General features: G+C 43.9%; 1 protein-coding gene across 1 annotated transcript in view; it reads right to left on the bottom strand.

Annotated features, from left to right (window-relative positions):
- Positions 1-2,522: 2,522 nt before the first annotated feature.
- The window catches only part of tmem132e (transmembrane protein 132E), a 96,239-nt gene continuing 84,747 nt past the window's right edge, over positions 2,523-14,014 (bottom strand). Inside the window, exons 8-9 of the mRNA XM_034551169.1 lie at positions 9,564-9,758; positions 2,523-4,071 (exon numbers count right to left, since the gene is read on the bottom strand). Of these exons, the coding sequence (XP_034407060.1) occupies positions 2,974-4,071; positions 9,564-9,758 (1,293 nt within the window). The 3' untranslated portion in view covers positions 2,523-2,973. The remainder of the gene's footprint in view (positions 4,072-9,563; positions 9,759-14,014) is intronic.

Below are 14,014 nucleotides of genomic sequence, written 5' to 3'. Positions count from 1 at the left end.
TTGAGATGAAGTAAAAAAAAAATGACACAGTGTCATTCTCGTGTATTGCATTTTCTTTAGTACTTTACATATAACGGGGGGGGGGGGGAAATACAAGGGTTTTATTTTCAAGAGAATACAGGAAATTGAACAGTGCTCTGTACATTAACATATTGTTGTCAGTGTCGCGGTAACACAGCCGTCGTGCACAGTTTTCCATGGGGGGGGGGGGGGGGGGGGGGGCAGAAAGGTACAATTCAAGAAGTTCAGTTACATGTTGTAAAAAGACTAAGTTTCTATTAGCAGCTTGAAGAAAAATACAAAAATGAGCAATATGTGCACCACACCGTCACCAAAGCAGCATTACAAAAAAAAGAGACTTAAAATGCAGAGAGAGGGAAGAGGAAGTAGGATGTCAAGAAATTGTGTGAAAAATAAAAAAAATTGTGTTTCTTTTTGTTTTTTACAGACGTGGGCGACATATTTACATACCGTGTCAGTAAATCATACGGGAACAAGATAACACCCCCCCGCTATCAAAACAGTGTGTGAAGCTGCTATTAGATACTTAATCCGTCGCGGCGGTGTCACCGGGTTGGGCCTAAACAGCCGGGTTTTAGTTCATAATCCTACATTCATCCTGAGAAACCGTCATTTTTTAGGTTAAACATTTAGCTGCTGCTGCTCTTGACTTCAGGGTGTCGATGCCGTGGCTGAAGGAACGGGCTTGGACTGTCGGGGGAAATAAAAGTCTCATCTCTTCTTCTTTCGGATGTCAACACAGATCGAGTAATATTAAAAACACGAGAATCATCTGGGGTCGTTTATTCATTTTCAACCACGTGGAACAAAGAGAGAGGGCATGCAGTAAACCAGATCCTTAAAAGTCCCAATCCAGGATCCTCAAACGTGGATCTATATATATACATACATATACATATATATATATATATATATATATATATATGGAGAATATTCAATGGAGGTACTGATGGGAAAAAAATAATCTCATTGCAACTTCCACGTGAGAAATTAAAACGCTCTGCTCCAGTATTTACAACGTTGCTGTAAGCCAAACCATCTCCATCTCCAGATCCTATTTAAGATCTGTGTGTCTTGCAGTCGCACAGATCTTCACATTAAATATATATAACGCGTCTGTAATTCAGTGTTTTTTTTTTTTTTGTGGTCGTTTGTCTCAACAGCGCTGCCTCGAGGAGAACAATTCTGGATTGGGTCTTTAATATGGCTGTCGGGGGCGGGGGGATCAAATGTTTTGAGTGACAGTTCCGAGTGACGCTCATTATGGCCACAAAGGGAGCGAGCCGGTGCCCTCATCGGATCTACAAAGTCGGTTAACGTAAAAAGAAAAATCCAAGCCCTTAAGATGCAGTTCAATGAAAGTGACACGGAAGCTAATTTCTTCATTAGTCCTGAAAAATAAACTTGTTTTATGTTGAGATCAGAGCTTGAATAACATCGACCTTCAAGAGTCAAACACTCGCAGCTCCTCTTTCGGTTCATATGAACCAAATGTTTTGGTTCAAATCCCATTCGAGATATCCTAAGAACCGCCAGATCGTTCCCCTTCTTCTGCTTTCAGTGGCGTTTAAAAAAAACAACTAAAAAAACTGCAGCGCACATCCGTCGCCTCGCTTTCCCCCAATCGCTCTCGATATGTCAGCCAATCGGCATCCCCGAGGCGCTTGAACGCAGCCTCTCGCAACGCCGGCAGCAAAAAAAAACACAGCTGATGAAAACCTGTGACCTCCAGACGGGAGTTCACCGGTATCGGATTCAACAAAGAAATGTATGGACGAGTGTGTTCCGAAAAAACCTCAAATGAAAACATGGGATGGCCCGTGATGTAAAAAAAAAAAATATATATATATATATATAATTTAATCGGCGATATTCTCGACGGGTGAGGGACGAACGCCCGGAAAGGATCTCGTGTTCAGTGAGAACGTTTAAAAAAAAAAAATATATCATCAAAAGATGAGATCTGTTGCAGAGATTCTGATGCATAGCAAAATGACACCTCCACACACACACACACACACACACACACACACACACTGGGGGAAGGAGTGTCTTGCATGTATGCAGGGCCTGACATGGCATGCCGTGAAATGCGTGTGTGTGTGTATGAATGAGTGATTATAGAATTACGATACAAACATTTACAAATTTTGGAGTAGTAAAAAAAAGAAAAAAAGAAAGAGAATTTTGATTGTGCCTCGAGAACACGAGAGATCTTTTCTAACCCGATATATAAGAAGTGACCTGTGTCCGTGTTATATAAGGCATTATATTTGTTCGGGGCCGGGGAGGACGAGACGCCTTTTGACTACCTATATGAAATGTAGAAAAATGCAAAGGGATGAGACACGAGTACGAATCATGAGTGAGCTGCACCGAGAACAACAAGTGAAGAGAGAGTTTCGCCCCGGAAACAGAAACTAAAATGATTATTATAATAATTTTTTTTAAAGTCACTTTCACGAGAGTCTTTGACAGTTTTTTTTTTTTTTTTTTTTTTGTGTGTGTTCATCAAAGGCATCTTTGTTTAGGAACAGTACCACAGAGTCCCAACCGAGCCAGCAGGAAAACACAGCCGATAGCAAACGTCTCGTACGTTCCTGTCCGTATATCAGGCTTTTTCTTTAAAAAAAAAACAACAACAAAAACATACAATCCTGAAGAAAATAAAGCGAGCTGGAGCAGCTCTCACCTGCGGGCTCAAGATTCCCCACTTTCGTTTCCTTTCTGCCCGAGATTCACCGATTTCTCCAGTGAGGTCGCAAGCACTGTGCAAACTAAATGGAACACACCTTAAACCAAAAACAAACAATTTTTTTTGTCTGTGAAAACAATATCTTTGACGCAGGTGAAAAAAAAAAAAGAGAGAGAAAGTAGAAAGGAAACGTTTCTTGGAGGAAAAAAAAGAGCCGAGAGCCGAGAGCTGCGCTTCACGCCGCACCTCCTTTGTCTCTAGGCGATTTCTTTTATTCTGCGCATGTAGTCGTGCAGTTCCTCGGGGTCTTGGAAGCCCATATCCTGGCAGACCCACTGAATGTCCTCTTCGTCTGCGATGGGGATGGAGTTGTAGGGCAGCTCCTCCGTGGGGAGCGTGGTGAAGGTGGTGAACTTGACTCTCTTGCGCTTGGAGGTGGGCGAACTGGCCTCCTCGCCGTTCTCCTTCGTGGACCCGCCGGAGCTGCCGTCGCCCCGCCCGTGCACCTGGCTCTGAACGCTGGTCTGGGAGCTGCCGCTGCTGTGGTGGTCGCCGTGGCAGCACGTTTGCACGCCCTCCAGAGGGGCGGGGCTCTCCACCTGCTGCGGCGACAGGTCGCACTGGGCCCTCAGCGGCTGGCCGTTGCCCAGGAACACCCAGTGGTGCGAGTGGTCCATGTTGGCTTGGCCCTCCGGCGGGATGCGCTTGTGCCGGTACTTGAGCACGAAGACGATGCAGTTGATGAGAAACACCAAGATGGCCAGACAGAAGACTCCCAGGAGGGCGTACATGCCGATCTCAAGGTCGGTCATGTTGCGAGGCGAATGCACAAAGTCGTCTTCCTCCTCGTCCTCCTCCTCTTCTTCGTCGCTCTCGGTCGGTCTCTCCCGGTTGCTGCTGGTGGGGAAGTTGGTGTAGTCGATGGGAACGCTGGCGGGCTGCTCGTTGGACGTCTCGTAAATTCTCCCGCCGACGTTGGGATCGCCGATCGGCCGCCTGGTGATCGGCGCCGTCTCCGTCTCGCCCTCGGCGCCGCCGGCGGCCGCCTCCTCCTCCTCCTCGGAGTCTTCCTCCGGGCCGAAGCGGACCTTGACGTACACGGCGGCGGCCGCGATGACGCTCTTACGCTTGGTCTTCTGGCAGGCCTCGCCGATGGTCATCTCCAGACGCACCAGCTCGCCGCTGCCCTCGCCTTCGGCCACCAGCACGGGCCAGCGCTGCTGAGGCTCCTGGGATACCGACACCACCCGGTCGTCCAGCGTGGAGGCGTTGAGGTTGTAGTCTTTGGGGTCGAAGTACGTCAGGCTGGCAGCCGTGTTGTCGCTGAAGAGCATCCAGACCGACAAGCTGGCCTCCTGTCAGAAACAACCAGAGGACAACGTTTAGATTTTATGGTCAATAGAGGAAGAAATCACCAATTTGTGACCGATTATTAGCTCTCGGGGTTATTGGTTATTATATTATACTAAACATATTGAAATGCAGCTATGACTCATTTAAAAGAGGAAGCAATGAAACATTATCTTTGACCTTTATGAACAACTTTTTGCAATTGAAAGTTACTTTATTAATACAGTTAAGATGATTTTTTTCATGCATTCATTACTTCCCGAACTTTAAAAAGAAAAGAGAAAATCCAATTAAAGAGAGACGAGTTACTGTCGTGAGTTTCAGAGGTCTGCCGGTAACGGTGCTGCAAATGTTACAGGATTAAAATGTTGTATGGATGGAACATTTTACAACATGGCCTCACACACACATAAAACAACCGCAAAGAGACACACGATGACCACAAAGAGACACACAACTACAAAGAGACACGATGACCACAAAGAGACACACAACTACAAAGAGACACGATGACCACAAAGAGACACACGATGACCACAAAGAGACACACGATGACCACAAAGAGACACACAACTACAAAGAGACACGATGTCCACAAAGAGACACACGATGACCACAAAGAGACACACGGTGACCACAAAGAGACACACGATGACCACAAAGAGACACACGATGACCACAAAGAGATACACGATGACCACAAAGAGACACACGATGACCACAAAGAGACACACAACTACAAAGAGACACGATGTCCACAAAGAGACACACGATGACCACAAAGAGACACACGGTGACCACAAAGAGACACATGATGACCACAAAGAGACACACAACTACAAAGAGACATGATGACCACAAAGAGACACACGATGACCACAAAGAGACACACGGTGACCACAAAGAGACACACGATGACCACAAAGAGACACACAACTACAAAGAGACATGATGACCACAAAGAGACACACGATGACCACAAAGAGACACACGGTGACCACAAAGAGACACACAACTACAAAGAGACACGATGACCACAAAGAGACACACAACTACAAAGACACACGATGACCACAAAGAGACACACAACTACAAAGACACACGATGACCACAAAGAGACACACGGTGACCACAAAGAGACACACAACTACAAAGAGACATGATGACCACAAAGAGACACACGATGACCACAGAGACACACAACTACAAAGAGACATGATGACCACAAAGAGACACGATGACCACAAAGAGACACACAACTACAAAGACACACGATGACCACAGAGACACACGATGACCACAAAGAGACACACGATGACCACAAAGAGACACACGGTGACCACAAAGAGACACACAACTACAAAGAGACATGATGACCACAAAGAGACACACGATGACCACAAAGAGACACACAACTACAAAGACACACAATGACCACAAAGAGACACACAATGACCACAAAGAGACACACAACTACAAAGAGACACGATGACCACAAAGAGACACACAACTACAAAGACACACGATGACCACAAAGAGACACACAACTACAAAGAGACATGATGACCACAAAGAGACACACAACTACAAAGAGACACGATGACCACAAAGAGACACACAACTACAAAGACACACGATGACCACAAAGAGACACACAACTACAAAGAGACATGATGACCACAAAGAGACACACAACTACAAAGAGACACACAACCACAAAGAGACACACAACCACAAAGAGACACACAACGATCACAAAAGACAAGGTAACAGAGAGAAACAGAACTTGTAGGAAAGATGGTGGGTGTCTTCTCCATGACTGGGCCCCGGGGGCCCGTCGGCTCACAATCATCAGGTTGAGAGACAAACGTCTGTAATAATACAATCCCTCGCTCTAACAGAAAATGTATTTGCTGATTATTTCCGAAAGTAAACAACATTCTGTGCCTTTTTCCTCGATGTTTATATTCATCCACCAGAATATTCCAATGTTTTTCCGATGGCGTTGACCGCAATTTGAATATCTGTTCCCAACCCGAGCCTTTGAAGACGTGGACGCCGAAACCTCCAGAGCATTGGTGAACATCCGGTCCGGTCTCTTTGTTGTGCGTGATCTCCTCGTTTCGATCCTTCTTCACCGTCTCCAGTCCCCCCTTCATGATACCGGACTAAATTAATTCCTGCACGGTCAGTTAGGGAGAAGCCGACTCCGTCCCACTGAGAGCCAGACCTTCATCATCTCAGCATTACGACCTGAAGACGGCCTTTGATTAGGGAGATTTTAAATATTACATTATATATACACGACGCGTCTGTTTTCACGAAGGGAGAAACTAGAATTACTCGTCCGTGAGGAAATGGTCATAATTAAGCCGACACCTTCTCGAGTTAGGAGCACATGTTTGACGGCGACCTTTGACCTGATTCTTATCTTCTTCATCCTCAAGTCTAAGTGGACATTCGTGCGCAAAATAATTCCCCTCCTGAGAGACCTCCCGTAAACGGAAAGATGGACGAGACAGACAACAAAAAGGAATAAAACGGGGGAACGAGGATCGTGTTTATTTTGGGTCAACGCGTTGCTTGAAAGAGAAGAAAAGAGGCGACCGGGGCATCAGAGAGGAAGAGATCCGTCTGTATCGTTTCATCTAGTTGGACCAAAACCGTCGGCAGCAGTCTTTGCATCTCCACGAAGGACGTTTTTACCGTATTTCATTTCTCTCCCGATTTGTGCTTCGCGGCGTTAAAACAGCTCGCATTTATAAATCACACGTAAAAAAAAACTAAAAAAAACACACAAAACACTCCCCTGGAAACCTTATTATGAGAAATTTGCATCGACTTGAGTCGTAATAATACGATCCGGATTCAGAAATAACCCGATTGAGTCGCTACTTCAAGTGGCGGCGGTGAGTGAGTCGCGGCAAAGTGCTGAAAGACTTGAACTGATAATCAGAATAATGCAACAGGACCTTGATTGTCCAACCCCCCCCCCCCCCCCATAGTTTATGTGTTTCATTCAATTCTGCAGTAATAGAGGACATTTGGAAAGTTTTCCTTCCAAAACAGAATCAAATGGCTTGAAATAGCTCCGGCGCTCCTCTGAGAGCTTTGCCGGCGGAGGAATTGTCCGCCTTTTTTTATTTATTTTGTATTCTTACCCCGGGCCTCTGAGAGCACTTAGGACAACACATTACAATAATTTAATTTCAAGGTGGCCCAAGAAAGCGGGAAAGCAAGGAAAATTGGAATTTAACGCCCCGAAACTTAAGACCCTTTTATTTGTCAAGGCTTTTGTTTAATTGCCTTGGGGCTGCTATGATCGTCATTGAGTTGTCTTGGCCTTTATTTTAAGTTCAATGTGTATGTACTTCTTAATCTGTGTATTGTTTTATTGTAATTATGAAGCGCCTTGTGACCCTGGTCTGCGAAAGGCGCTGTACAAATAAATTTTACTAACTTACTTCTCAACCTGTTGCATTTGTTTTTTAAGCAAAGTTGCAAAAGGGGGGTGGTTGGGGGGGGGGGAGGCCGATTACCCGACTCCCTGCAGAGAGTCGCAGAAAATCCTCTGAAGACGCGGTGGCAAACGAAAAAAAAAGAAGCACGGATTCTGCCTTTCTTGCGGTAAAATGCACTTATTTTATTAATATTGAAGGCTGTAATAAAAAAAAATTTTTTTAAAACAGCACCACAAATTACTTATTAGTTCACTGCAGCTGTTTTTTTTTTAGTTGTTTCTCCCGCCGTCCTCGCTAACAACGCCGGCTGCCTGGAGCTTAAGAGATTTAGCTGTGAAATCATTTTATGACTTATGAAAGGGAAACTAGTGTTTGTTTGTTTGTTGATAGAGAGACACTGAAGGGATTTTAGCAAATAAACTTCATCTCTGGAGACAGAAATAAAGGGAACGCACTGATACTCAGGATGAGTGAGTAAGACACACACAGCCACAATGCTACAATTAAATGTATATAAAGGTCAATGGTTTATATGCTGTTTGTTTTATAAGATTAAAATGAATGGAGAATACAGCTTGAGCATCGTCTGTACATCACAGATCCTAAATACTAAATGTCGACTTCAATTAAAAAGGGAAATTATCTCTTTCTTAACCTCTCGGGACAGAAAACAATATTTTACCACTTTTGCCCGTTCCGTTTGTTGACGTCATATATATATATATATATATATATATACATCCAAGGTGAACCACAACCAGGTCATTCCTTTTTGTCAAAGTCCCCAATTAGGATGAATATTTCAGTGGAATGCGGTCGACTGGGCTCCAGCATCATTACCATCCATCCAAGTCTGTGCTTTGAAAGTGATTTTATTTACCTGGTAACTTTACCATCAGCACACATAAAATAAATATGGAGCAATCGTCTCCTGCGTATTGTTTTTGTTGTGTGTTTTGCCGACTACCGAAGCCGCGGATGGAATATTCACACTGCGCTTTAGAGTCCGACGCGTCTTTATTTATTGTACCGTCTCCATCCCTGGAGATTTAACCCAGACCCTAACCGTACCCTCTCCATCCCTGGAGATTTAACCCAGACCCTAACTGTACCCTCTCCATCCCTGGAGATTTAACCCAGACCCTAACCGTACCCTCTCCATCCCTGGAGATTTAACCCAGACCCTAACCGTACCCTCTCCATCCCTGGAGATTTAACCCAGACCCTAACTGTACCCTCTCCATCTCTGGAGACTTAACCCAGACCCTAACCGTACCCTGTCCATCCCTGGAGACTTAACCCAGACCCTAACCGTACCCTCTCCATCCCTGGAGATTTAACCCAGACCCTAACTGTACCCTCTCCATCTCTGGAGACTTAACCCAGACCCTAACCGTACCCTGTCCATCCCTGGAGACTTAACCCAGACCCTAACCGTACCCTCTCCATCCCTGGAGACTTAACCCAGACCCTAACCGTACCCTGTCCATCCCTGGAGACTTAACCCAGACCCTAACCGTACCCTCTCCATCCCTGGAGACTTAACCCAGACCCTAACTGTACCCTCTCCATCTCTGGAGACTTAACCCGGACCCTAACCGTACCCTGTCCATCCCTGGAGACTTAACCCAGACCCTAACCGTACCCTCTCCATCCCTGGAGACTTAACCGTACCCCCCCGTGTGCCTATAATCCCAACACACAGGAGCACTGGGAAAGAGTTCAGTTTGTGTGGCTGTATCCAGGTAAATGGGGCAAAAACAAATTAACTCATGGATATCACCATGAAACTTCACCAGTTGATTATTGGCATTGAGACAATTGCTTTGTGTATTACAAGTTTTCTGAAATGTTTTGTTTGTATTTGGAAATTAGGCTAATTAGCTACTGATAACTTTCCAGTGAATTGAGGCGAAATAAAGAATATAAAAATAAAGCCTTTCCACTCGTCGTGTTTCGGAAGCAAAATAAGCCTAAAACCTCAAAATGATTGAATTTTGTTTTCTCCGCCTCGTGCGACGATGCAAATTCGTTACCTGCTTGGGAGCCGCGAGCGTCTGGACGCCGGTCGCCTTGGCGACCATGGTGTGGCTGTTGCCGGGGCTGGGCTGCAGGGACAGGGTCAGGCCGGAGACGCCGTGGACGCGCATCTCCGTGATGGAGACCTTGTCGTCCGTGACCGAGAACGCGGACTCTCCCAACACCGCGTCCACCGCCAGCGGAGACTCCACCTGCAGCAGAAGGAGAGAGAGAGGGGGGGGAGAGAGAGAGAGAGAGAGAGAGAGAGAGAGAGAGAGAGAGAGAGAGGGAGAGGGAGAAGACGCTCTTTTATCGTCTCTCCACATGACAGGAGGGACGTCGTTCGAGTCCAGAATAGACAACAGCTTTATTGTTCTTTCTCTGAAGCTCATAAAGCCGACGACAGGCCCCCGTTTTGGATTAAAGTGTCGTTTTGTCCCTCGGATCCATACGTCAACGCTCGAAGAACAAACACTCGAGATGGAATCCATCAGCGAGCGGCGAGGACCGATCAGAGTGACGGAGAGGCCGGGACATTTGTGCCCGTCTAAGTGTCACCGTCCTCTGCACACAGCACTTTGAGCACTTTTATAAAAAAAAATATTAAAAAAAGATTGTAATTTCTCTCAAGAGTGTTCGAGATGGACTCGAACAAAAGCGGAGAGACGTTCAGCGAAATCTTTTTTTTCCCGTCTTCAACAAACGGTTTTACGGTTGAGGGTTTCGGGCCCCCCAAAAGTATAATTATTACTACAAACAGGAAACAATAAAACATGTTTCTTAAAGCCTGTAATCGCATTAACATTAATAATAAATGGTAAATTGGTAGTTAATTAAACTCCAATTAAATCACTGTCAAACGATGAAATAGTAATAAGGATTAGTGATGCTGTAATTTGTTATTCTATCATTAGTTTGGCTAATATGAAATAATGAATCAACTATTTAACAGTTTATTGTTACATTCAATATCTTATATTAAGTATTTGTTAATGATAGAGAGGCGACCGTTTATTAACCATTTACCAAAGTATGAACTATCTAAATAATGTTTACAGATGCTTTGCATTATATTTGTTATTTAACAAATCATCAAATTATAATATAATCATCAGTTTATGTTCGATTTATGTTGATAGATTGTTTTACGAACCAAATTGTTAAAAAATATTTATTGACGTGATGTTTATAGATTTCTAACCAACAAGATGAACAAAACACTTAATATAATTGATGCAATGTTTTATTGTGCGCTTCAATACACCGTCAATTAAACATAATCAATTAAAGTTTCATCGTTTCTTAAAAGTAAAATAACTACGAAACTAAACTTTAATCCATTAATTAAAGAGGGTTATTATAAAGTTTTTAGCCTCCATCTAAACTCCGTGTGTGGAGGCCTCGCTGCGACAGAAACCCAGTTGCTATGACGATGCAGCATTTTCTCCTCCGTTTGGCTCGGATAAAAATATCAAACGCGCGTTCGTTTCGCCGTGTAATTTTAGCGCGATGTAATTTCTCACGTAAAGACACAAGCCAGGTTTTTCATTAATGTGTCGATACGTTGTGATTTCAGCTCAAAATAACCCCCCTAATAAACACACACACACACACACACAGTGCCTGCCAATCTCCATTTATTAGCTCTCCTGTAGCTCGTTTACACCGTTTAGTGAGTGAATCGAGCTGCGACGTTCAGTGCATGTCGGAGATTTGTGTGTAACTTTTTCCTTTCAGAGCTCTCGTCGTTGTCGAAGAGATAATCTGCTTTTTTGGTCGCTTCTCACCAGCATCTCGGGGGTCTTTTATCCGCTCATTCTTCACACGTTGCACTCTGTCGTTCTGAACTCAAGCCACGCCCACTAGCCTTTTCTTCTGGAGCTCCCCGCTTCAGACACCTCCACTTAAAGTCATAAACCGAGCTTTATGGTGGAGTAGCGGCTTTATCGAAGGCTCTTTATTGCAGGAAATGGCACTTTCGCCACACCTCCACTTGTTCCGATCTCACTGTCAATCTATAGGCGTCACCGTGACTGCCGGGTCGGACATCCAGTCGTCTATGTTTCTGAATAAAAACATTTAAAAAAAAAGAAGGTGTGTTGAAGTGTTGAAGGCTAAAATCAATAGGAAAAAAAAAAAAAAAGCAGCCGAGCGCACGATCTCCTGTCCCGGAGACGGTTTTCAAATCTGCCGCTAATTAGACGGCAGCTACAAGAACGGTGTCCTCTTCGTCTGCAGAGGTTAATGGTTGCATGTGTACATCTCAAACTATCCCCAGAGGGTGAAAATGCACCGATGCCATTCCAACGTGTGTAAATGAAGTGATACGGAGACATCTGGACCCCTTTATATGCAAAAGAGCCTCATTGGAAACATAACTGAGTTTCCTGAAAAAAAAAAAAAAGGACATTTACTTTTGAAAAGACCCTTAAAAGTAACAAGAAACTGTCCCGTGTGGCGGGGCTTCTTGAGGAGGAACTTGTGATCGCCCGTTAAATGACCTTACAAACTGTTGCGTCATTCATTGGGCGAGACCGGTCTGAGACCTTGGAGGCGGGCAGGAAGTCCACGGTGCCACCGGCGGCTGCGGTCACAGTAGTTCAAAGTCTCGCTGCAACCGGTACAAAAGCGAGATCAGAGTAAAGCTCCACGCTGGCGAACGCTTCCGGGGATAACATTTTTTTTTTTTTTTTTAAATAGGAGAACAAACTTTTATTGCCCGCAACAAAAATTCTGCAGTCCGTTTCCACTTTTTTTTAAATATACATATATATATATATATATATATATATATATATGCATATTGGTTGGATGTGATGGATTAATGTGCCAGAAAGGAGAGTTATGGTTCACTGGGCACTACACTACACTTGCAACCACACACACACACACACATACATACAAGTGTGCATGCTGAGCCCTAAGGCATGATAGTAAAAGGGTGCATAAATAAACTTTTAAAGTTTTCACGAGGACAACATGATGGATCACTCTTACAGAACCACGGGAGCTTTTCTGCGCGAGGACTTTGCATTAGCTTGATTGTGGAACTTTTCTTACTTTTTTTTTTTTAGGGGGGTCGGGGGCGTAGTGAAGTGACCAGAATTGAGACAGAAAGAATTATCCTCAGCAAAAAATGAGTCAGTTTCTCTCTAAAAAACAAACAAACATTGTCTCAACATAAATCCTACGATGTCTGCGACTCGGAGAAAACGAGTTTGCTTACGATTGATTTTTTTCCACTGCGGCTGATATGTTCCAACAGGCCAATTAAACCAAAAGTGGCTAAAATATAAAATCTAATGCTATTAAAATCAATACTGGCGTCTGTGTGCAAAATGTCAAAAGAAAACCCTCCACGGTACCTTGATCGTCTAAATAAAAAGCTGTAATCACAGAAACCAATCTCGTTCTGGGGTGGCGATCCTCGATGCTAAAACGTATTCAATCGCGCCAACATTTATTTTTCTGAGCCGTCGCGGCTCCAATTTAAGAGAAATAAATCCCCTTTTGTCTCCAAAACAGAGGTGCAACAGACCCTTTTTTCATTCTTCAAATCCAACGGGCACTATAATAAAAAAATAAAAACATAGAATTCTGCTATTAAAGTTTGATATTTATAGATATATCGTATCGGCTCATATCGGGTGCTAAAAAAATACAGAAAAATAGGCTCAGATGCAGAGAGGCAAAATAAAATGAACGATTATTTCCTTTATGTGACGCGCGAGTTCGCACAAAATTAATTTACACTGTTGGGAGTCGCCGATAATCCCGTTATCGTCGATAAAGCACAGCGGTGCTAAAAAAAAAAATGGACATATCGCCATGTAGTTTGAATTTAGTGACAAATTATTCGTCGTATTGCGTGAAGAAATTGTTCATTTGTCGGATGCGATTGATGAGACTTAAAAGTTTGGGCATCAAACTTAGTTGAAACTGAGCTTTAAGTTCACCGAGCGTGTTATTTGCACTCGTCACTTTCTACCTCGCCGTCCTGAGTGAGATCAATGAGTGAGATCAACCACCATTGTGTGTTACGGCGGTAGATAGGGACTGTAAAAAAAGACATTGGAATGAAATGCCACTTTTAAAGCTATTAATATTCGGCAAAAAATACGAGTCGCGGATACTTCGGTCCAGCGCACAGAAAATGGGGTCCACTATGTCTCAAAATAACTATCAAAAAATAATTATTTATTCTACTGGCACTGATGCAGTCTTCAGGTTTTAAAGCGTCGCTCGGGGGAGAAGAACTGCTGGCGCTCGCAGAAAGAAAGCTTCAAAACCAGCGTTTGTCACATTTAAAAAAAGAAAACCCAGGAGGAAAGCGTTTCTCCCCCAGACTGTTATCAATGTGTGATGTTTGTGATGTATTCCAGGGTGTGTATATATATATATATTTATATAACGCTGATGAAGTCCTGAAATTTAGTTTGATTCAGATTGCCTCATTTTCTTTTACACC

The sequence above is a fragment of the Cyclopterus lumpus genome, chromosome 14, assembly GCF_009769545.1.
Source record: "Cyclopterus lumpus isolate fCycLum1 chromosome 14, fCycLum1.pri, whole genome shotgun sequence".
NCBI classification, from domain to species: Eukaryota; Metazoa; Chordata; class Actinopteri; order Perciformes; family Cyclopteridae; genus Cyclopterus; species Cyclopterus lumpus.
Note: the sequence above shows the minus strand (reverse complement) of the source record. Positions and strands in the feature narration are given on the sequence as shown.